This window comes from Hetaerina americana, unplaced genomic scaffold, assembly GCF_022747635.1.
Source record: "Hetaerina americana unplaced genomic scaffold, ioHetAmer1.1.p SCAF_44, whole genome shotgun sequence".
Classification (NCBI taxonomy): Eukaryota; Metazoa; Arthropoda; class Insecta; order Odonata; family Calopterygidae; genus Hetaerina; species Hetaerina americana.
Window position 1 is genome coordinate 3,051,723 of NW_027287030.1, and position 26,389 is coordinate 3,078,111.

Here is a 26,389-nt window from a genome sequence, read left to right on the forward strand (position 1 = left end):
CGGCGTGGGTGGCCAGTTCATTGGCCACCGTACAATTTCGACCCCCAACTCAAAATCTTTATCTAAGTAAAGACAGTAAGGTGTTTTTGCTAATCGCATTGGTTAGAGGATTGGACGATTGGTCATTTTGTCACGTGACAATATGCAGGTTTTGATAATTTTTTTAGAATGAGTAGTAGTGGTAGTTATGAGGGGAGCCAACCGAGAGTTTGGTCATTTGTACAATTAAGGATGGGAGAATGTGATCGAAATTGAAGTTTCAGGGAATTAGGAGAAACCAAGCTTCAGCATCAGCCCGCTATTAACGAAAGGCGCCAAGGGATCACACAATTTAGCGTCCCATCCGACGGACAGCGTACTCTATTTGAAGTGCTCATCACGTAGTACTCAAATTATTGGGATCAGGATACCATCGAAAAAGCTTACCAGCGACGGGATTTAAACTCGAGTACTCGGGGAGGGACGCAGTTTTCTAGCCTAGGCACAGCACCATATTGGTCCCCTTATAAATTTTGCCTTCGCCTAGTTTTGATGAACAGAAAAGAAATGACGGGATTATTACACAATGGTTCACAAGTGCTATAAACAGGATGTAGTAGCAACCGGTACCATTCGGGATCCAGTTGTAGATTTAACTCTCACCAGAGAGCATTTACAGCAGCGGGAAATATCAAGTTTACCATCACTTTCTTAAGAGAGAGCTTCAAGAGGCGGGGAAGGGGATGCTGCGGCCAATTTCTGGCTACTTGATGTTTTTTTGTGGCCATACATTAAGAAAAATGAAATCAATATTAAAATATCTGTTCGTTCTACGTTAATAGTGCGATGATGGATTGCCATGACGACTGTATGCTTCACGTCTAAGAGAATGAGAAGGCTTAAGAAGAATTTCATAGTCAAACCTTCCCCTATTTCAAACGAGTTGAGAAGAAAAACCAAAAGAGACAACTCAAGAAAATTCGGCAAAACGGGGAAAACTTATAGTGGCGTCACTCTCGGAGTGTAAGCTTCACTTCAACTTCATCAATATTTCGAATGTGACGGGAATTGTCCAATTTACTTGACCTGTCCGCAACGAACTATGGCAGGGGTGTAAAAGAAATCTTTGACAAGGGTTCAACTCTTAAACTATTCCTCTTTTACGACTACTCATAGGTGCTGCTGGACAGCCACTCCCTGGTGAATCCTGTGATGAGGACACCTAGGGGTCAGATGGCCACTCCGCTTGACACAGCTCTGCTCCGTGGGAACAGGGGCTGCGCCAAGTTCCTCCAGCTGCACGGGGGCGTGCCGGCTAGCAAATTGACGGAGGAGTCTGCTCGACTGCAGGGGGGCACAGGGGGGGCTCCGGCGGGGGACGGTGGATCCCCCGCCGACATGTACCTGGACAACGTTGGCCCTATCTCGGCTAGGGACCCCGACATCAGGTTCGTAGCTAACATCTGGAAACGTTCTCGTAACTATGACAGAAATTTCTTACTTAAGGGGACTATGCTGTACTATGCCTACATATTTGTACACACTTTTTTCGCACACTTTATTAATATTAAAAATTAAATTATTCATTAGTTTTTTATTAAATCTTATCATGGAGAAATAGCACATTGCACATGCAATATAGATCACGGAAGATACATATTGTCATGATATAAGCTACACAAGGATGTAAATGATTTAAGCTCATATATATATATATATATATATATATATATATATATACATATTATTTATATATATATATATATATGTATATGTATATATACACACATATTATTTATATATATACATATTATTTATACATATATATATATATATATACATACAAACACACACTGATGTAGATTTTTAAAACATAGAAACACTAAGAGAGGACACTCATACATGTAGTTTTAAAGTTTCGACGGCACGACCGTCATCATCAGAATAGCGTTCTCGGGGAAGAGCGGAGAGAACATGTGTGGGGGAAGGTTGTGAGGAGGAGAGGCGATTAGGGGCGATCAGGATACGAACAAGGGGGTGGGAAAGGATATGTAGGAGACAATTGGATGGATTCATTGGGCTTGACTCAGCCCGGGAGGTTTAAATGACTGGAAAACTCAGATATGAGCTATCTCGCGGGCTATCACCTCTATGCTACCTGCAGATTTGGGAAGGGTTTCAATCACCAAAACAGAGAAGCAAAAATCTGATGATTTGGAAATAAAGTATAGCATTACAGTTACATACATATATTTATATATAAATATAGTATACTTAAATAAATAAATATACATATATAGGCTCCTTTTTGCCAACTTTTTCCTTCCTCGAAAGAGAACAGCTTAATGGGTATGTACGTGAGACTATCATATAATAAGCCTACGTAACTGATATATACGTAAGTGATAATTCATTAAAAACTTCTCGTTACTCATCAATCAAAGATTTTTTTTATTAAAGTCGAGGTCCCTTCCTAGTTTTGTATGGAAAGTTAATTTTCTGTTCTGTGTTTATGTTTCCACTAAATATCAACCTCATCACCTGTAATCGCTGTCAAAGGAGGTAATTGAAAAAAGATTTTAGAAAGGTAAGTTATTGTGATTCTGGTAAGAAATATGTTAATGTACCGTAACGATTGGCGTGAGAACGTTGACTTTTACTATGGTTACAATACATAAAATATATTTTAAATTTGGTCTCATTTTAGAGCTATCCTAGAGTCCTCACGTTCTAGTACCATGGCTTAAAGTAACAATCCAAAAGAATCCATTTTATAATTCTTATGATATTTAATTATTGCATGAACCAGGTATACAAATGTCTAAGTGCACTGGTACCTGAACATTAACTACGTCTATGCACCAATTTGTCTCCGTTCATCATTATCCTAGGTGTATTTTCCTAGGATAATCATGTGTAACATCTGTGGAGATCCATCTTGTGCGCCTTCCCCATCCTCCCGTCCTTAATACCTTTCCACCCCCAGCAGGCTCCAGATGTTGCCCCTGTCGCACCCTGCAGGTGGCCACGACACCCCACCCGCGGATGGATTCCGAAGCGAGGCATACGGTGGCAGCGTCTCGAGAGCCACCACCATGTACCCTGACGGACATACCACGGCCGCCTCCTTCCGCACCACAGAGGACAAGTTCATACAGGTAGGGAGGACAACATTACGAACTATCAACTCATTATTCTCCAAGCTCTCCACACTATACTTTCCAAACTGCCAACCTCTTCATTTTCTCATGGGTCTTCACAACGAGAGTTTCCTTTACACTTGAGATTGGATTATTATTTAAAGATATCCTCTCATAGCTATATGAATGAGTAGCCATAATGGCATCAGCTACGTAAATTTACATCGGTAGGTTTTCCGTAAATGTGGCCGATGCCACTTCTATATAATATCTGATAGCGTATGCATTACGAGCTACCGAGGCCTTGGCATAATTCCATCGCTAAAAATATCATCAAAAAACGCGTTGCTATGTGGTCGTCTTTTGCTATAATCTTCAAAAAACACATACGAGGCCTGTCCAAAAAATATCCAGTCATGTACCAGTTTGAGAAAAATACACTTACCTAGAATAATGAGGCCTTAGTCCACTTTGAAGTACTCCCCTTGGAATCTCACACAACTTGCGACTCTTCCACTTTTAATCGGCAAAGTCCTCTTTTTCGGAAAGTTCATCAGCTACAGCACCTGACATGATAAGTGATACGAAAGAGAAAGCAAAAATGTTACTTTTAATATGAAATAATTGATTCTTAGCGGGAAAATGGCACATTATTAGAACGGGATTCTTCAATAACACATAATATTTTATTTTTTTCGAAATATATAACTGCAGTTTCAAAATCATTTAAAATTACTTCATCGAGGGTCTTCAACTAGTGTAATTACCGTCAAATAGATCAGGTAAGACCGATAACAAAATCTTCTTTGGCACTGTTCTAAGTTGCCGATCTCGCCATTTTCGAAGACCGCAAGGATCGGAGCTAACTTAAAAACAATGTAACGATAAAAAAAATATGAATGAAATAACCCATTCATTTCTTGAGTTTCATTGTTTAAAGAAGCAATCGAATTTTTCTTTTTTATGGCCATTCTAAATCGAAAATGTCAGTGAAATCATGAAAGAAACAAATTTGCGAAAGTATTGCCACGCAGTAGTTTCACAAATTATTGACTTGGGAACTATGACGTATGTATTTTAACAGTATTTCAATTGAGATCGAAAATAAACTCGCATGCACTGCAAACATACTCCTTCACGCAAGATTACCAACTGGTGACCCACATAGACACTGAAGCAGGAAACAAAAGAGAGTATCCTTGAGTGTAGGCCATGCAATGTACTTAACTGTATAAAGTGCTGCCGTACAAACGTTTGCAGGCGCTATTCAATATGTAGCGCCTGACGACTCGAGATTGTGAAGAGTGGCGTGATGTGTAACAAGAATAAATTCGTGCTTACGAATTACCTCTGGAGGAAATTTCGAACAGGTCTAGGCGTCATGCTAGCTTCAACCTAGACTAACGGACTTTATAAAGCCAATTCCTTTAGGCGTTGCAATGATATAGGCAATTCATGGAAATCATTTACAACTTTCAGCATCTTTTAAATCTTATGAAACGAATATATTATATTTAAACGAATATTATAACGAATTATATATATATATATATATATATATATACTCATATATACAGAAACATATATAAGGAAAAGGGATAGGAACACGTATAAAGGACGAACACAGTAGAGGTGGGGAAGGCGGAATCGAACGGATCACAAGAGTAAAAATATTTCCTCAACCGGGACTCGAACACCGGATCTTTCCACTTGCCGGGCGGATGCTCTTAACCACTTGAGCTATCGAGGATACGTAATTTACCCTGAGATCCGTGGGTCTTATATGTCGCCAAGCGCCCCGATTCTTTAGCCAGGAGATGGCGTCAGGGCATATATATATATATATATATATATATATGTATATATATATATATATATATATATATATATATATATATGTATATATATATATATATATGTATATATATATGTATATATATATGTATATATATATATATATATATATATATATGTATATATATATGTATATATATATGTATATATATATATATATATATATGCGTGTGTGTGTATGTGTGTGTGTGTGAGTATGTGTGTTTGTGTGTGTAAGGAGAAGAATTGCGCTAGGCAAAGAGGCTTTCACAAGGAGGAGGGAGTTGATGACAGGGACGTTGAGTAAGGACATTAAGAAAAGACTCGTAAAAACTTTGATATGGAGTGTAGCTACGTACGGCGCGGATACGTAGTCATTGAAGAAGGAGGACTGATGTAGATTGGAGGCTTTTGAAATGTGGGTGTGGAGAAGAATGGAGAAGGTGAAATGGACAGAGAAGAAAACAAATGAGAAAGTACTTGGTATGGTGGGCGAAGAGAGGGGTTTGTTGGGAGAAATCCTATTGAGGCAGGAAAAGTGGATGAAGGGGGTTTTGACCGGCAGTGGGATGTTGAAGACTTTAATTGAAGGGAGAATGTTAGGCAAACAAGGAAAGGGAAGGAACAGGATAGGGATGTTGGACGGGATGAAGGGAGGAAGAAAGTACTCAGAAATTAAGAGGGACCTGATGTACAGGTAGAGTGGGATGCTGGATTTTGTGTTTTTTTAGGAGTCACAAAATATTTATTTGGTAGCTGTGTCCATCTAAAAACCTACTTAACCGGTAGATTACCTAATAATAATAATATGCTTGCGATCAGTTCAATTTCACCTTGCCCACCATTCCTGCGTTTGTCCATTACATGTGTTCCTATCCCTTTTCCTATTAACTATATCCATGTGAATGAATATATATATATATATATCTATATATATATATATATATATATATATATATATATATATATATATCATTCACACACACACACACATATATATATATATATATATATATATATATATATATATATATATATATATATATATATATATGCATGTATATATGTAATATTTTGTTTTATATTATATAATTTAAAGAAAGGAACACGATACATGTTAAGCTAACAAAAACACAGAGAAACTCATACAAATGATATCCACTCGTATTTCAAATTTTGTGTGACAAAGCCACCTTCCTCAGTTCCTTCATTCCCCAGAGAAAGGTGGTTTGTCCACCGAACATTTGGAATGCATCTGAGTATCATTGGTATGTGTTTCTCCGTATGTTTGACGAATAGCGATATCTTACCTCTTCGTTTAAATAACTATTCACATCCGTGAGACTTTCTTACGAGATACGAGATAAAAGAGGAAACGACGAAGCAGCTTATGACCATTCTGAAAAAAGGACTTCGCCGAATGTTTTGAAAACTAGAAGAGACTATGAGTCACAGAGATAAGAGTGAGAGGTCCCAAAAGGAGTACTTCGAAGCAAACTAAGATCTAATTGTTCTAGGAAAGCTATTTTTCTCATAATATTGCATGGCTGGATCCTCTCCGGATTGACCTCGTATATAAGAAACTTGGAAATTACCCGAGAAATCGGGGATTTTCCGCGGCTAATTTTGAAGCACTTGCGACTAAATGAGATTTAGCAACAAAAAATCAGATCGGTTATTCAAAACAAAAGATTAAGGGATTGCTAATATACCCTTTCGAGTTAGGCTAAGATGATTATACTGGCTGTTTTGGAGGTCACTAACTATGTTGCGTGTTATGTCCATTTACCTACTCGTATGCCGGTAGTACTGAGCATACAGGTACCGGTACCTTAGATTATGCCGATCCAAATCTTTATATACGAGGCATTTACTTTAATATGCCTAGGTATATAAATATTTTCTCATAAGAGGCGATAACCTGCAAAATTATTACTGTCTATGATTTTAATTTGACAAATAGATGGAAAATATCAATAATCATTTAACGAAACATATCTCTGTAATTAAATCAGTGCATTATAGATTTGCGGAATGGACGTTTAATTTCATTATTATTACGGGCATTCTACCGGTTAAAGAAGAATTAGTATGCACACAGCTAATACAACTATATAACGGTGAATTTTTAATTGTAACTCCTAACAAAATATAATCTGACATTCATCCCTACAGTACAGCACCCCTCAAGCATTCTCAATCCGTCCAACATACAGTATCTCTCCTATTTTTCCGACCGTTAACCCCTCTGTAAGAGTCTTAGACTTCTCTTGCCCAACCAAAATGCTCTACATCCATTTTTCCTGCCTCTTTGATGTTTTTTTTCCAAAAATCCTCCCTTCTCCCCCACCACCTTCTCCCCCTTTACCTAGCACGTCCTCATTTATTTTTCTTTCAGTCTACTTCACCTATTTCATTCTTTACCACACCCGCATTGCAAAAGCCTCCAATATACAAGGTCTGTTTTAAAAGTAGTAGCACTTATTTTTACCCGGATAGACGGACGGACGGGCAGTGGTTTATCCGGCTGGGGAGTCTCAGGAAAGCCTGGAGGCCGGAAGCCTTTTCGGAGTTAGGGGCGTTCGTTTGCGAAACCTCTATAATGTGACCTCGTTACGTTCCGTCATGAACTTGTTATTGGAATAGCGCCACACCATCAAATTTTGCGTGAAACTGGGCGAAACCGGGAAAGAGACTCATGACATGCTCTAAGCAGCTTATTGTTATAACGCCATGGATAGATCGGGTGTTTTTAAATGACACAAATATTTTTGGTAGAATAGAGTGGATGGTGAAGATGGCAAAGGTTCCGAACGCCCTTCGACCTGAAAAAGTGACGAAAATCTAACTAGAGTGAAGGCTTCGTTGGACAGGGATCCCAGAGTAAACGCTCGCATGGTTCCTGATGAATATAATATCCCTATAAGTTATGTGAATCGACTTGTGATCAAAAACATGGCCACGAGTAAGGTGTGTGCGAAGTTAGTACCGCGAGTGCTCTCGAACTAACAAAAGGGAACTCGCACGCAGATATTCCAAGAGCTTCTCGACCACACCTCAGCCTCCCTACAGTCCTGATCTAGCCCCACCAGACTTTTTCCTCTTCCTCCACCTCAAATCTGGGCTGAAAGAACGTCACCACGGCTCGGTTGAAGCGTCACAACAGGCTGTGACGATGGAGCTTAGCAGCATTCCGAGTGCCACCTTACAGAAAGCGCACAAAAACGTCCCTGTCATCAAATCTCTCCTAGCGAACAATTCTTAGTCCAAGGTAATTTTTCTCCTTATATCCAGTTACTTTGACCATCTTGGTCCACTTCGGAGCTACGTAAACCGTTCCACCTGATCAAGTTTATGAACTTCTCTTTAATATTTAACTTAGCTTATCACTTTCTCGAAAACCTCTTGAACATTGTTTTGTTTGTATTTATGCTCATCGTATATCTATTCCAATAAACCTTCTATGCGCTCACCAATGTTTGAAACTGACAAACTAGCGCTTGGTCATCAGTTGACCAAGTTCTAGTTTGCCTCCCAGGCCATCAGCAAACCTAACTGATTTTATGAATTCCCCACCGACTTTCGTTCCTTTCTTCAATTCTTCCCGTGCCTTTTTCACCATTTGCTCCACATAAACGTTAAACAGTACAGGTGGAAATGAACCTGGAAATTGCCTGTTTCACCTGCACCTGTCTTAACCCTCTTCCTAACGCTGTCCAGCCCGACTCTTCCTCCGCAACTAGCATCTGAGCACTCTGTATCTTCTTTTTTTCTTAATTTTCAGATAAGTGTCCAATCACTCCTATCTATTCGTAATTTCCACAATAAATTTATTAATTCTACCAATTTACTGAACACCTCGAAATCTACAAAACAAGAAAAACAACCTGACTGTATTTTATCTTCCTTTATAATAGTGAGCTCATCATTGCAATTGCAGGATTCGTGTCTCTATCCTAAATCCAAACTGACCATCCCATTATTATTCATTTTCCCTGTTCTTCATTCTCCTTGATGATCCAGAGAAACACTTTAATTGAATGAAAATTCAAATTTTGTTTTCTAGTCTTCATATAGATACCAGTCTTTCTCTCTTTTGGAATAGGAACTAACAATGATCTGACTAAATCTTCTGGCGTTATTCCTTACCCATGAATGTTATTAATTAGCCCTTAAAAATCCTTCAACTTTTTGTTAAACAATCAAACATTTCATTTACGAGTACATTAATGCCCTTTCTATCTCGCCATTATGCATGCCTGAACCTAAGCTATTTTCATGTATGTTTTGTTGTCTTTCTAGGCATAGCCTTTCTGGCCTAATATCTTTATCACATAATCCTCCCATTTCTCTTCAATCTTTAGTGGTTAATTTAACAACTTTCCTGACTTATAGTATCTTTAATTATTTTCCAAGATTTTTTCTTCTTACTCTCTTTAAGTGCTTTTATCTTAATTTACAGTTCACCAACACACTCTATTCAATCCTTCCACTTCCTCCTCTCGCCTATATTTCTAATCTTTTTGTTCATTCATCCTCAGTGTTCTTTTCCTATTTACTGTTTCCACTATTTCCCAGTAAACAACCATAATTGGTCTCTGGCAAACCGGAGTAATACCTCTCCCCTTTCAGCCCCTCCGTAAGAGTTTAAATACCTCTTGGAAGTCAAAACGAGTTAATAAATTAATATTAATTTTCTCTCAAATGCAGCCTAATTTTATGATATTAGGCATTAAAATATCAACTAAATTAATGGAATTTGTACTCGCTGTTCATATAAGCACAAGGTTCAAGAACTAATCTAAAGTATATATCGGTACTGAGTGGTGCACAGCATGACATGCACTAAGCAAGTAAAATTCGGGTTGTGAAACCCGACGTCTTACATCACGAGATACCGGCGAGATGAAGTCATCACCACGCATCTAATAATAGGGCACTACGCCCCAACTCACGCGCATCTCTCCACAGAAGAGAGAGTCGAACCATGGAGCGATGTCTGTGACTCCTGTTTTCACCTGTTCGCCACTTCTGTGAGATATTTAAATTATACGAGGCAGTCCTAGGTTATTTAAATAACAGGAAAGAGATTAACATTATTCTTGGCGATACCTCTCGGACCATGTTCAGAGCAATTTCTTTTTTAAAGAAACCTAACCCATTGCGGCTAGTGAAATACTTTTTATTGTAAATTTAGTAGTACTATTGACTTACATGACAGGTTATCAAAGGTAATTAGCATATTATACAGTTATTGTTGTCTTTCTTTTTTTTAATTTCGATTCAGATATGGCTAAGTGACCTCGGTTGTCGAGGCAGATTACAATTAAATTACTAATACGAGCTCTTCCCTTTCCTTCGCCGAATATACCACTTGAGAAAAATTGAGCATTATTAAGAGAATAGACGCCTTTCATTATTTTCAAGTGACGAGTAAACCGACATTTTAAATAAAAATATTTAAAACATAATATTATTTGCGACCACTTATCGAATTCGACAATGAAATGAGAACGTGACACAGAGAGATTACAGCAAAGAACATTACATTTATTAAATCAGCCCGCGACAGTAGCACATATAAATAAATGAAGAGGTGCAAAATATCTAAATATCTTACGAATTCTAAGAGCACACAGCAAATGATCATTCCTGGGATATAAATATACGCGTGTTAACAAGGGAAATTAGAAAAAAATTAGGAATCAACCCAAAGAAAGACATTTATAATGAACTTATCGAGAAGATCCTAATTTAATATTATATTTTCAAATGTAAAGGATGCAAATACACGCAAAAAGTATTTTTCCCGCACGAGACGTCTGCGTCTTGAGATGAAATCCTCCAAAATTTGGCTCTTTTTGAGCATTTTCGCGCGATTTGCTGGTCTCTTTCCCCGGTTTCCATGCTTTTCCGACAGATGTCTCGTTCGAGTTTCACTTCTCGCATTTATAAATACTCCCCGGAAAATGATATTCAACTGTTTCACCTAGTAACAACGGTAACAGTTTTTAAACAACACTTTTCCTTGATTGCAGTTGCAGACCATGACCATGGTAAGCATACCCTGCAGGGAATTTTGGTTTTCCGACACAAAAGCAAGGTTTTTTCGCTTTATTTCATCACAAAATATATACACGAATCACCTTTGTGCCCATATATCTCTGACGAGCAAAAAAGGTCTAATTGGGTTTCATGCGGGCGCCATGGGCAACCGAACAATCCCAAGTCGACCTATTTGCGAGGAGTATCGCGCGGAGTGCAATCGCCCGCGAAATGCCTCCGCCGATGGATTGAATAGTGCGCTGAATGTGAATTGTTTCAAGTAACCTTTTACGCAAAGGTTCTCTTGCCTCCGCGAAAGGCAATTTTTTCGGGTAAGGGCTTAATGCCATTCCATGGTTTTGAGTTTTTCCACACACTGGGTTACCGATAAAGAGGTTAAATCAATTGATTTCCCACCATTACGTCATTTACCGTCTCCGTTGCTGAGTAATTTGCTGCATTCATTCACATTTCCACCCACACAGCCTTCGGCTTGTTCCATTTTTATCCCCAAGTTGGAGGAAAAAGGAAATATGGTCAATATTTATTTCGGTCTGTTCCTCCGAATTAAGCTCTCACTCACGACAAGTGAAAGAGTTGAAACTCCCTTCTTGTAGCTCTTTCGGGACGAAATCCTAATCAAGAGGGAGGACAAGGAGAAAGCTAGAGGGAAATGAATACATTAATTACCTTGTCTGAATTATTTGTTTCGCCTAATGTTTTAATATTTTCGTAAATTTGATGGTATGCACCATGCGCGGGAAAAGATTCATCGTTATAATACCCAATATTGATTTTATAAATGTTTTATTTCTACGGATTCGATCCAAACATTTACTGGTAATTAATAAAGAGTAATATATTACCAGTATTACCAGTCCCATTAAATCTATAGTTATCTGAATTTATTACACACATCAAATAATGGGATAATATCTCAATAATTTGCGTAAATTTTGTGAAAACACACCATTGGTTTGAAAAGAACATGAAACATGGGTAAAAAAATATTAATTATTCGAGTTCGTCTTCAAGGTCGTAAAAATAATTTCTTATTACGGTAAAAAGAAAATTGAAACCCTTCTTTCCAGGAGTACATTTATACAGAGGACGACGCAACATAAGGTCGTCCTTGGATTTCAAAAGCATTAGAAATTGAGATGTCCTGAATTCTAGCACAATAATGTAAACAATAGAGTATACTCCGTGATATTAAAACCAAGTGATCCGAAAAAACCAAACGTCGTAAATCACGAATTATGAGAATTTAGTCGAGAATTGGGTAGGGAACACGGATAAGCGGACTAATTGCCAATATTCTACCAAAGATGGTGTTTTGAAAAGATGAGTAGCCTCGAAAAGTAAACGGACACGTGACTGCATAATCACTTATAATCGGTATTTAAGATACTGCACTATCTTAGTAAATATGACCATATAATTGTGCGCGTATTGTTGAACTCTTTTTCTTGCATGGGAAATAATACATTGCGTTGAATGCTAAAAAATTATTTCAAATTGCTATTAATCAAATTTTTAAGTTTAATTGGTTGTTACCTCGACTATTCGGTCGCAAATTTAGTCAATATATGCGATACTCTCGAACTGCGAACCAGTTACCACAAGAATAACTTTATTATACGCTGTTCAAATATATTTGTTTGTACGTGTGCACATGGGATCCAAATTGAGCGCAACGTTAACTTTATTTACAACTCAAGATTCTTCGAAAGACATCAAGGAGCAGGGAGAGAGTCGAACCAGAGACTTCGGTTTACTAACAGATGGACATGACACTCAGGCGGTATTCAAGGAGACATACTATATTTTATTCTGACATTGAATTTACTCAATTCTTATATATTTATACCCAAGTTTAATATAATCTGTTGATATATTTGGCTGTCTACCTTTAGAGACAGGTTTTGGATGGATGCAGACTATACTATATACTCCTACATTTCTTAGCCCAGTCTAACTAGACAAAACATGACATGCCACACTACAATACACTGTTCTTCGATTCCGCATACATTCTGCCTCTCTTTATTCTGTCCAATATTTCTATCCTTTTCCTAACCTTACTTTACTTACTCAACGTCCTCCCCTCTATCACAGTCTTCAGTCTAACATCTTCAATCAAAATGCACCAAATCCAACCTTCCTATATTTTTCGGATTTCTTCCAAAAATCATTTATCCACCTCCGCCATGCCACGTACTACTACTTCGTTCGTTTTGTTTTCATTTTCTTCCCGTTTTCTTTTCGATCCTTCACCACACCCATATCTCAAAAGCCTCCAATCTACGCCTACCGTCTTGCAAGCAAGTTTCCGTGCCAGAAAAAACACATTCCACACCCAAGTTTTCACTAGTTTTCTCTCAACCTCCTTACTTAACGTCCCTGTCATTACTCCCGTTCTCTTAGTGAAAACTTCTATGTTCACCCCAATTCTTCCTCTTATATCCCTACTAACGTGTCCATCTTGGTCTGAGACACTTCCAAAATACGTTGCTTATAAAATCTATTAAACGCGCAATTAAAAACTTCAATTGTTGCCTCCCCCCCCATCATGGCATGTAAGTAGCCTAGAGATGAAGAATTGTGAATAACGACGTAAATTAAAATGAACTAGTATTTAATGAACTCATGTAACGCCTAATTACTGCAGTTGGATTAAAATATGCTAAAAAATCAATGAAACCTAAGGAAAAATTCTTGAAGCAACCAGGGTGTGATCTGTTGTTAAAAGAAGAAAATAAATGACTTCAAACTTCCGAATAGTTACTATGGGTTTTAAAAATTACGAGTAGGTACGTCAGCTATACATCAAAATAAAAGTACTTACTCATTTCATCATCACATGAAAGCCACAAATCGATTTACAAGTTCTATTAATATTCGTAAATGGAATATAAAACCTTAAAACTTTTCAAAATGCGTAATGAAGTTAGGTTACAAATAATGCACTATTACCATCAGCAAACTCCGTGTATGTGTAAATTACAAGGACTTGCAAGAGTGCATGTATAACATGAAATTTAAAACTATATTAATTGTGAAATCAATAAAAGGCGAGCTGTTTCTAGGACTCCACCGAAGGCAAGGAACCGTTGTAAGCGGCAAAGAAATATAATAGTAAAGCATTAATCGACACTTGATTGGCCAAAGAAACAGATATACAGGTTAATAAAAGTAATTTAGCTCAAACCTGAAAAAGGTTTGAGCAAAAATGTGAGTTTTTCTAATTTGTCTGCATCCAAACCTAGAGAGATATATGGGATGTGCCAGAAGTACCCGGCCTGACCTAAAGATAGCGTTAGTTGTTTGAAAAATTATTATAAAGTACGCAATCTATAAAGCATACATTTCAAGTGTGAAGATTCCACGTTGTTTAGTATGTGTTTGGCAGCCATCAATAGTGAACGTTTTCAGTGAATTTATGAAAATAGAGAAAATTGGTCATCGTTATGCGATACAATACTTTCATTTGAAAGGCCTCAGCCGAACCAATATAAAAGATGAACAGGATTCTACTCTGGGTGGGTCTGCTCCTTCGTTTACAACAGTAAAATACCGTGTAAACCGTGAAGAAGTGATGCCGGCAGTTAATGGCTATTTTGACCAGCAAGACAGTTCTAATTATATAAAGGGTATCGAACTTCTTGAACATTGCTGGGAAAAGTGCATTGAGCTGAAAGGAGATTATGTTGAAAAATAAATAAATTTTTTTCCAAAATTTTTGTGTTTTCTTTGTTGGGTCGGGACTACCCTTGTGTATTTGTGGCATAATAAGGATACGAAAGAGTTATTGTGAATATTTGCCAATAAAATCAAAGCGAATAAAGGGCAATCTATCTAAAATTTTAACACTGTCATCGCCGCTAGTTATTATTCTCAGGAGTGACAAGACACATTTTTCCCCGTATTTCTCCAAAAGTCCAATTGCATCATGACGAAAATTTATAGATTTCCTTAATTCGTTGTAAATGGGGACTAATATTTGCCCGATCATATAAGTAAATGGTAAAGAATATTTTATAAAAAGTCGAATATCAAATCGATATGAACATACATCACTGCTACGCACCAGAACTTTAATTTGGAAGATTCACAAAAATTGAACATTTCGCGAAACCAGTCTGATACATTACAACATGGTATATTGTAGACATTTAAAATCATGCTCAAGTTTTATGTACACTAGCTCTCGGTATTGAGTAAATCAAATACATTTTGTTTCTCTCAAATTGGTACGTACTTGAAATATGGAAGTCGACAATCTTTTGAAAGAATTTATCTTCTCCATTAATGTCAGCATGAAAAAGGAACACAGCTATTGGGTAATTCTTACATTTTTCGAGATATATGCCTCACATAATTTTTTCTAGACTCTGTGAACATTAAATCCTCCATTCGAAGGATAACTTCGAGTAAGACAAGGCCTGAAGAGAAAAACCGATGCAAGGGGGAATCTTATTAAAAAATGAAAGGTCAAATTTTGGATTCTGACAATGTCCTCATTGGTTTGCAGGTCAACGACGACATAGCCATCCAGTACGTGGAAAGGATAAGGCTGTCGGAGAACGACGGAGACCAGGAGGAGGAGATGGAAGAACTGTCCATGCTGAGGGGCAAAGTGTCGCACCGGCGGCTGAGGGGCGGGGAGGAGGAGGGCGGGACGGCGAGGTCAAGGAGGGACGGTGAGGGCACGAGCGAGGGGGAGGCGGGGGGCGGCGATGGAGGTGTTCGGAGGAGCAGGAGAAGCAAAGGGGGTGTGTGGAGGGGCGGAGAGGGGCGGGGGACCATACGGGAAGAGGAGGAGGAAGAGGAGGAGAGTGAGGAGGAAAGGGAGAGCGTGAGTAGGAAGAAGAAGAAAAGTCGGAGGAAGAGGACAACGAAGCGGAAGACAACGACCAGCACGAAGGGCAAAACGAAGGAGGGGGGTCCGAGGAGGGGGAGGAGTAGGGAAGGGGAGGATGAGGAAGAGGAGGAAGAGGGAGGGGAAACGGAAGAGGGTGAGGAGGATGAGGAGGAAGAGGAGGAAGTGCTGAGCGAAGAAGAGGAAGAGGAGGAACAGCGGTTCGTGGGAAAGAAGCGGAAGGGAGGGAAACAAAGGGCGGTGCAGACGGCGTCTTCAGGCCGAGAGGCGAGGGTGGAGAAGCGAAGGGCCGTCCAGGTGGTCGAGAGGACGCCGTCCAAGAGGAGGGCGAGGCCCAGCGGAGGGGGCAAGTCCACCACGCCGGTCAAGAAGTCCCCGGGTTCCGGTCACCAGAGCACCAGTCCCGAAAAGAGCGACGGGGATGACGAGAAGCACCCTCCCTCGAGGATACCCGTGAGGAAGGCGAGCGGCAGGCGGCAGGTCGTCGTTGAGGAGATGGTCACCGCCAGGAAGAGAGCACCGCAGCACCAGCACAAGGACACGGCCTCCCCCGTTCCCTCCCGTCGGACGAAGGGGGAGAAGTCCCGGACGATGGTACGGAAGCAGAAGACGATATCGGGTGGGGAGGGAGGGGTGGAGGAGGAAGAGGAGAGGCGGCAGAAGGGGAGCGGAGGCGGGAAGACTCCCCGCCGGAGGGTGGGGGACGGGGCGGAGTGCGAAGAGGACGAACTGCAGACGGACGATGACAGCCCCGTGAAGGGGACGGTTCAGGGCACCGTGCAGAAAGTGGTGGCCATCGTGCACAAGGGGGAGACGAGCGAAGGAGACGGCAGCAGCGATGACGGGGAGGTCATGGAAGAGGGGAAGGTCAAAGGTGGCGCTGGGGAGGAGGACGAGGAGCTGGACGAGGGAGTGGTGGTGGAGGAGGGACCCTCGGAGCGGGAGGAGAGGAAGAGGTTGGCAGGAGGGAAGGAGGCCTCGACGGAGGTCATCGACGAAGACCAAGGGGCCGACCAGGGAGACATGGGCGAGGAGGACACTAAAGCAGAGGAGGACACGGAAGGAGGAGGGCCCATTGAGGAAAAAGGGGGAGAGGTCACGGGGGATGATGGGAAGGACCCCGGAGACGAGACGGAGGGAGTGGTGCGACCGACGGCGGACGCTGAGATCAGCAACGCGCTCGACTCGATTGTCAGCGAGAGGGAGGAAGCGGTGACGGAAGGCGACGCCCCCGTGGAGGGCACCAACGCCCTGGCGACGGGAAGCGAGATGGACGATGAGGAAACGGCGAGAGCGGACGAGGTGGAGGCAAGGAAGGCGGCGGCAGCGGCGACTGGAAGGGCAGCGGAGGCAGACAAGGCGACCAGCGAGAGCGAGGACGTGACCAAGGACAGGACTGAGGATGACGTGAGCCAGCTGGCTGAGGACACCGTGAGCATTAACGAGGGCAGAGAGTCCCCGTCCAAGGACGAGGGCATCAGCACCTTCCATCTGACGGGCGGGAGGTCCGAATCCCAAGAGGAGAGCGAGGTGCTGGACGGTGCCTCGACGGCAGAGGCGGACGTCTCCATAGAGACCATTGTTGCGGCCGGAGACAGAAAGGTGGGGGCTGCTGGGGGAGAGGCGGGAGAATCCGAAGACGATGCAGAGCATCTGGAAGAGGATGCGCCGCCGAAAGGGGAGGTGGAGGAAGAACAGGAAGAGGGCGAGAAGGGGTTCGGTGAGGAGGAGGAGGAGGTGGAGGAAGGCGTGGAGGAGGAGGAGGGAGGGCAGAAGGTGGAGGAAAAGGCGGAGGAGGAGGGAGGGCAGAAGGTGGAGGAAAAGGCGGAGGAGGACGACAGGTTCGGGTCCTCTGTTGAGTCATCAATATTCATCCCCAGCCTCCCGTTAGACAGGGAGACCCCGTCAACTTCATCGCAGTTTGTGGAGTCGGAGACCGTTGGCGGGAAGGAGTCAAGGCCGTTGGCGGGGGCGGGGCGTAGGGGGGGCATGGCGAGACGGAGGAGGGAACAGCAGAGGATCGGAGTGCGAGTGGAGATCGGCAAGGAGGGTGAAGAGGGCGGGGTGGGGAGGGACCGGAGGGGGGCGGCGAGGGAAACGCCGTCGACGTCCGTGACGCAAGCCGTGCAGAGCACCGTGAGGAAGTGAGTCTCCGTCCCTTTCTCAACACCACTTTATCATCACCCTAGGGTTAGGAATTCAAATACTCCTGGTTTGCGAACTTCGGTGACGAAAGAAATTTAGGGAGGTCTTTAGGGAATGGCTAATGGCGTGAGCACCACCCTGATATTTTAACAAAATGTGCATACGGTAGCATAATTCTAATTATCACTTGCTGGGAACTCTTTTCCACGCATAACACCCAAACAGGTAGATCCAACAGCCTAGCCATTCTGATTTTAAAGTCACAAATCTAACCCTATCTACTTATTTCGGTACCTTGCTGATAAAATAAATCGTTCCCTGCTGAGATCTTGTTCATCGCTACGTCCATGACGAAATTAGACATGTAATCGATCAATTTTGGAATTTGGACAATAGAGCTATGAATACATTATTGCGCATATGTCTAAATGGTTGAAAAAGTTGGAAAGCAGATGAAAAACTTTCCAATTGAATAGCACACGTAATTAACATTATTGTTGGATTTGATTATTATTTCCTGGGACTGGTACGATAGTGTAAGTGAAAGAATATATAAAATTCTGAAGAGAACCTTTTAAAAAGACAGTGAATGTGTAAATATACAGAAGCCACATGCAATTTTTAATGCAACCATCACGTTGATCGTGAGATGCTCTCACTTTGCACCCCTGAAATTAGTCTTGAGTACCTACCGAGAAAACTGATAGCAGCTTCAGTGATGCATGAATATTAGAGGAAAATTTTACATATCTCTAATGTATGCCAGTCAAACACATTCTAAAACTTGAGGGGATTAGTTTTGAAGTAGACAACATACATGTATACAAAGTATTAATTTTTAATTATGTTAATTCCACTTAGAATTTGGCTGCTTGATGCTGCCAGAAAATTAAATTTTGCCCATAAATGAATTTCATTACATAGGTTACTTGATCAGAAATGCAATTTCAGTCTAAATATTTATGTATGTCTAATAATTATTGTTATAAATATACCTAACTAATTAATTACCTTAATATAATCCTGATAACCTGAATCACCTGAATAAGTTTTTATGGGCGGCTAGTTTGTGGCACATATGAGGGAGGAACTTGACCGGAAGATTTCATCAGATTAGCATTAATTCACATCTCAAAAATAGTAAAGGCATATGTGAGGACTACAATCTTGATTTTAATTGCAGCTAAAGTGGTACTCAGAAAAATCAATAAGAGGATGGAATGGAGGGCAAATGATTCCTTAGGGGATGATCAGTCTGAGACCAGGAGGGATATAAATACGATACTACAGCATACTACCTCATTAAGGTCACTGGTGGAAATGGATGGAGTAAAATCAGGATGCATTTTTTCTTTCATGATTTTTGATAAAGTAGTTTTTGATAGAGTAAATAGGGTAGATACAATGTATGTATTAGCCAAAAAGATGATTAGTTTATACAGAAAAGTGACATACCCTAATCCTGTACGTATCACTGACTGCTCAGGTGCAAGTGGAAGATGGAGAATCAGAATCAGCAGTTTTAGAAAGAGGGTTAAGCCAAGGGTGTTCATTATCACCTTTGCTTTTCAATGTATGTGTAGAGAAAATAGTTAATGAGGCATGTAAAGAATTGTAAAAAGCAATGAAGGTGGATGGGGATCAATAGAATCAGGTTTGCTGATGATGCTGCAGTAAGCTAAGGGTTTACCAGCAAGGCTGAACAATTTCCGGTTTAAGTCAAAGACCGATACAAACAAGGAAAATGAAATGAGCTTTCCGTCAAAGGGGAGAGCTAAGTTATGCATCAAAATAAGAGGTCATATTCTAGAGCAGTTTGAACAGTTTATCTATCTTGGCAGTGCTTTGGGTTTAAATGGTCAGAGTAGTATGGGCATGAGAAGAAGAATTGAATTAGGCAAAGGGGTTTTACAAAGAATAAGGAATAAATGAAATTGATCAAGGATGTTAAGAGAAAATTATGGAAAGCTTTGATATATAGTGTGGGTGTGAATGGCAAGGTTACATGGTTGTTGAAGCAAGATGATAGGTGTAAATAGGATTCTTTTGAAATGTGGGTGTGGAGAAGAATGACAAAGGTTGAGTGGACAGAAAGGAAAGCAAATGAGGAAGTGTTGAGTATGATGGGAGAGGAGAGGGGATGGTTGAGAGGAATCCAAAGGAGGCAGGAAAGAATAAGCCAGAGTATTTTAATTGGCGATGGGATGTTGAGCTCTTTGAAAGAAGAGAGAAATTTAGGGAAATGAGGGCGGGGTAGAAAAAGAATAGGCATGCTAGATAGAATGAAGAGAGGAAGTATACAGGATTGAATAAGGGTTTGTATTTAGTATTGAATGGTAGTTTCTGGGTTGTTAGGAGATGCAAAGAAATGTATCATTATTTTGTTAGCATCCATTGTAAATCTACCTTAAATGGTAGAATTTACCTTAAATTTTAGCATCATAATGAAGCACACACTTCTCCCTGGTGTGTAAGCCATCATTTACATGGATTATGATATATATCTCTTAATACTCACACCATCACCCCAATGAATTATGAAAAAATGTTTGTCTGAGTGTCCTTCCCTAAGGAGTATATTCAATCTGCAAGAGGTTTACAAATCTAAATTGAAGAGTCAATTACCTAAAAAAGCATAATAAATATAGTACAATCCTAAAATTACACTTTCATTTATGTTCAGATTCCACATAGAGTGTACTTTCACTCAGTTGTACACAGAGGTACAACACTGAGGAGAAGAAATTGATTATTATTAATTTCCTCAGTAACATGATTTTGTTTACAGTAATAATTATTCTGTAAATACAGTTACAAATGGAATAATCAATGCATATAAACATTTCTCAGACTAATAGAATATCTTTGATTTTTAGAAAATTTAAGGCACTGGTTAAAAATAGCACATCTGTCTTTTAACTTGGGTCTCGATATGATCCCTTGAATCCTTTAGTATAACTGGGTAGTGGTGTATCATAATTACCCAAAGATGTAATTGTGTTTATATATTTCTTGTGCAACAGTTTACCACATATCTCGATCTGAGTTCCCTCTGATATCTAAAAGAGTTATTGAATCTTATTATTGACTAAATTTAAACAAAATTTGGGAAACTAAAGGCATCATTTTACTCCATAAATTTTGCATAAATGAGAGCTGATTCAAAAAATATTGAAGTAAGATAATTTATGTGATATAATCAATGTAAAGTGTGGACCATTGTGCAATGCAGATGACCACGTTTTGGCTGTAATCGTCCATATACTAGTACCTACATGTTCAAAACTGGTGAAATATTTAAATATAATTCCAATACATTATAATTTCAGGTACCACTTGGAGCGTCATATATTTTCTGAACTTCTGGAACTGAAGAGGTTGCAAATACGAGCTGGGAGAGCTAATGAAAATGTGTTAGTTAAACGGCTGGTTGACAACTTCCATGGGCCTGCTGGAAGTGACTTAACAGTTGGCATAAAGCGTTATGATGGACAATACACATTTAGAAGCTTCGAGAAATATCTTTATGGTATGTCTCCTTGATAATGTAAATTGCCGCTACTCTTAATTATCAATTATGCTTTGATGCATATGCATATTTGCATATTTAGTTAGTATACAATGTTGGGCTAAGCGTTATCAGCAATCCATTGAGGATAGTGAAAGAAATAGTTAATGAAAACATACTCGTACCTCAATAGCAAGATATGCTCTCTAATATAGTGGATGACTTACATACGTACACGCATACGAGTACATAAACTATATAATCTTGTATGTGCACATATATATGTATACCTACATATGTATTTCACATTGCATGAAAATTATTGGCTTCAAATGAAAATATTATCAGAGCAACTCCAAATGCTTTTGAATAGGGGCAATGACTATGAAAACTGGATGTTTAGCAACCAAAGTTAGCAAGTACTATGAATCTGGTATGCATTTTCTAAATATGCAAAAAGATAAATTCATTCATATTCATGTATTCAATAAAAATCTCTATTGATTCATTGGTTTTATATCTCAGAAATTTAACAGTAGGAACTGATGAGTCCTACCAATAAAAATTCATTTTTTACAATCATTTAATATTAATTTAAACTGATTTGTGGAGTTGCAAGATGAGATGGCATTTCACATATGTATGTTTATTTTAGAATATATTCCCAAGTATCTCTGTGAATGTGTCCATTAAGAAATCATATACATCATTTCAAGAAGAACCACCACACTTAAAATAATTAAATGAAGGAGAAGATACAAGAAGTTCTAAGCATTAGCTTAATATAATGGCCTCAATAAAAGAATTCAACATGAAGAAATCAAGAAATCTAGTTATTCAAACAAAACAGCCGCGAAGGTATTTACTAAGGATTAGAATGCATGAGAAAAGTTCAATTCAGCCGTGGGAAGAAAGCAAATGCTCCAGGGTCATCAGAAAAAATAAAATGAGACACTCCCATCACTTGTAGGGAGACAAATATGATAAAGTCAATAAGGAAGATTTGGAACACTCAAGTGTACTCCTTACACTAAAAGACACCAAAGTATACTGAAAAATTGACTAAAAGGTTAAAATATGAGAACTAATATCCATCCTTCAGAAATATTTGAAATGTCATTTCTCCCTTCCAGAATTTAATATCAAAATCCAAACAATTAGTTCACCAAAAGTTTTGATAGAGAGACTGTCTTGTGACCCTGCATTCAATTTACTTCCACATTATCACCAGAGTCATAATTCCCAACAGTTACATGGCTATCGAACGAATAATTTCTTAACACCAGATTGCCTTGTACTAATTGCTTTAGCATATGGCATGATCGATTTGATGCTACCTTAGTACTGGTACACATTAGTCTGAGAAGAATTTGCACATGACCACAATATAATTTGCACATTATGTATAACTGTGTGATAGTTCTTTCATTCCACATAGCTCCTCCGACACAAACTACACACAATAGAGAAGCCACAAACTGAGTAGCTTGTTTCAGGCCACAATTGCAAAACTAACATGTTGCTCGATTTCTTTCCCATAGCTCTTTGGGTACAACCTACAGTGTCAAAAAAATATTTTGTTCACATTTTAAATTTCCAAATGAAAATAACCGCAAAGAGACCAAATCCCATCAACACAGTAGGTTTGCAAGAATGTATTGTATTATTTTAAGGCCAAAAAATATTAAGCCAAGCAAGAATTTACCCAACTTCAAACCTGATTTATATTAGAGAAAGAGAGATAAATGCTGAATTTAAAAATATTAGGAGATATTCAACAGTAAATGAGCATAAGTTTATTTGTGATTAATTTCAATTTGATAGTATTAAATGGCTAGTTTTAGGGGAAGCACGTTAGCCTATAGGGCAGAGTGAAGTCCATTGGGTTCAGAGTCTATTGTGAATACCCTGAGCACCATGATCAAAACATTATGTCTAATTTTCTGGACATTGACATTATAAATGAAATCAAGGATCCCACAGAGGAAGAATTCTGGATTTGTGTAATTATTTGCATTGTATTTAAATATCACATCTCATGGGGGTTTTAGTGCTCTGGACCCCCTGGGTAAAATTCACCCATTAAATTGACCATTAGGCTAATCACTGGTGAGTAGTTCAGAGATTTTCAGCGGCTTCAAAATCAAATTGAGGTACATTTATGACCTCTGATTGAAGACAGCAGCTATATCCATAAAGTATCTTGTAATTTTATTCATCTTGTGACATCTTCTACACGTGAATTTGTGCTTTTTCAATCAAAATTGGATATTTAATACAACGGGTGGATTTCAATATTATTCCTTAATTTGAGGATTCATGAAAATATCAATTCTATAAAACAAAAGCATATACTAGATGGTGTGAGTTTATAATGATTATGAAAAAGCACAAGATATCATCTCGTACATTCTAATTACTTAGCTGCATAATTATCAATTTGCAAGTTATCAACAGATTATTTGTTGCTAATTGACTGTGATTGAGATAGTTAATTTTTTTTAAATAGCACAATTTTACTGATGTATTCCCTACAGACCAATTAAGGATGCTCCAATCAGGCGACCCACACATTGTCCCCAAACTCAAAGCCTCTGATGAGATGGACAAACAGAAGAAGGCGAGGGCAATGACAGCAACCACTTGCGGTGGCACACCAGACAACCCTGCCATGTGCACCCATGTGACACATCGATGTCATCACGCCACTCATGCATACACAGGAATTCCCTGTGCAGCATACAGTGAGTACCTATGTGCCTTGACAGATTTAGGCCAGGTCTTATAGTGTATCATTAAACTGAAGGCCAACTTTAACCATATACAAAACTTAAGTTATATTACAGCAAGTTAAGTTCAAAAATCAATCATTAAACAGCTCAACAACTGACAGTTGGCATTGTTATGGTTACAATGTTCACATTCACTAATAAGCAATTTTATTTATTAATAAAATCAGATCTGTCAGTAATCCCCATATTATGTTATCATTAAAATGTACTGGATTAAATGAGACATTATAAAATGAAGCCCCATTGTCTACCTCTCTCCCTCATGTTTTCTTTTATGTGGCTCATCCACAATAATTTGTTCAAAACACTAGGCTATTCTGTGAAATGTGTTACATTACAACCAATTTGTTTTAGCAGGGCAATGGAAAGCTAATTAATTGGCTATCCATTGGAGTTTTCATGACACAATCTTCAAACAGAGCAGCCACGACTGCCGCATCAGTCAAATATTTTTATGCATTACTATTATATGTCCAAACAGAGCATCACCGTAGAGAAATCACCATGGCATGAAAACTCCTCCACTCAGATTCTTGTACAACAAACTACACAACTGCTGCCGAAAAATTCTGGGAAGTTGAAACCTCAGTTTCAAGAAATCTGGATTTTCTGAAACTCAGGTTTGACTCAGTATAGATAAAGGAATAGTATATCACATATACTATTCCTCCATCTTTCATACATTTTCATACGCTACTAGTAACCATGAATGGAGCTGTACCTTTTATATAATATCTGAACTATTGGGGTCATATTTCAAACAGGAATAACTTATTTTTCTTTCAATAACTACCTATTTACCAGTTCCAAGAGTACCAATTCAAATTCCACCCTCAGAACTTTTTCCAATGCCCACATGCCATAACCTTGCAAACTCAACTTCATAGCATCAATGCAGAATGGTTTCAGGACAATCTTACTGAGGATGTCACTCCTTGCCATCACATTTCAAACACTTACAATAATAATCTAATTAAAGTAGCTGTTTTCAGAATTACCAAAGACAAAAGTTCAAATTATTGATCACTGGGGTCTCAATAATGTGAAGTAGAGGGTACATGTGTTTTGATGTATTTCAAGCTATGATTACATGTTCTGTATCATTGGTCACTCTGGCCTGAAAAATGTTAAGAGTTCAGCATCATTTTTTACTTAATCATTTATCATTTGCATTTTTATGCGCACAACTGTGCATTATGCATTTTAACTTTAAGAAAACCATTTTCCGCTCATGTTTCAAGAAGCTCTCAAATCCATGATAATATGACCTGGTTCAATTGCAGTCACAAAAGGAGGTGGGGGAGGTCACCATCACCATGACCACCACATGCCCCCCCACCATCACTCCACGTCCCCCCAGAGGTCAAATGCCAGAAGCACTGCCATGGGGTCATCATTCCTGCCGAGGATAGACACAGTGCAAGACAATTTGTCGTCACCTTTTGCAGGAGTGGGAACACTGCGTTCTAAATACCTTGACCCTTCTCGCCCAGTGACATTGGATTTAAGTCAAAGTGGTGACAGGAGACAGGTCATTTCACTCCCCACACAGAAGGTGGACAAGCCAAAACGATACCTGGTTACCTTCACCATTAAACCTGGTTCTGGTTCCACTGATGGAGTCACAATCACGACGAAAGAAGGACAAGTGAAAGTTGGCCCAATCAAGGGCGATAAAAGTTCCCCTGCGCTCTCGGAATCACCTGAATCAGATCCTACTTCCTTCAGGCACCGTCATGCTAAAAGTCTGTGATTAAGAGTGTTGTTTATAGGTTTTAAAGAGAGTTTTCTAATGAAAAATATAATCTTCCCAGATTGGCTCAGGAGGAGAGCAATCTTGATGGTGTAAAAAAACTGTTGAATGTATCTACTCATATTAAATTTGAAAAAAAAAGTTTTTTAATAAAGAGGAATTTACAGGGTGCTCATGAAGGTGAAGGTGAAGTCAATCTGTCTCTTAAATGTTGTTTACTGAATATGCGAATTGATATCAATGGTTACGTTTTTGTAACTAAGAAATATATTTATTCGTTGTAACTAAAATATGTACCTCTTCAATTCCAAA

The 26,389-nt window shown here is 39.3% G+C and overlaps 1 protein-coding gene across 1 annotated transcript in view; it reads left to right on the forward strand.

Moving 5' to 3' along the window:
- LOC139692896 (uncharacterized) overlaps positions 1 to 26,160 on the forward strand; it is a 47,815-nt gene extending 21,655 nt beyond the window's left edge. Inside the window, exons 7-15 of the mRNA XM_071591213.1 lie at positions 1,156 to 1,427; positions 2,966 to 3,137; positions 15,532 to 15,774; positions 15,937 to 16,008; positions 16,126 to 17,599; positions 17,771 to 18,023; positions 21,354 to 21,553; positions 24,070 to 24,276; positions 25,608 to 26,160. Of these exons, the coding sequence (XP_071447314.1) occupies positions 1,156 to 1,427; positions 2,966 to 3,137; positions 15,532 to 15,774; positions 15,937 to 16,008; positions 16,126 to 17,599; positions 17,771 to 18,023; positions 21,354 to 21,553; positions 24,070 to 24,276; positions 25,608 to 26,077 (3,363 nt within the window). The 3' untranslated portion in view covers positions 26,078 to 26,160. The remainder of the gene's footprint in view (positions 1 to 1,155; positions 1,428 to 2,965; positions 3,138 to 15,531; positions 15,775 to 15,936; positions 16,009 to 16,125; positions 17,600 to 17,770; positions 18,024 to 21,353; positions 21,554 to 24,069; positions 24,277 to 25,607) is intronic.
- Positions 26,161 to 26,389: the final 229 nt, after the last annotated feature.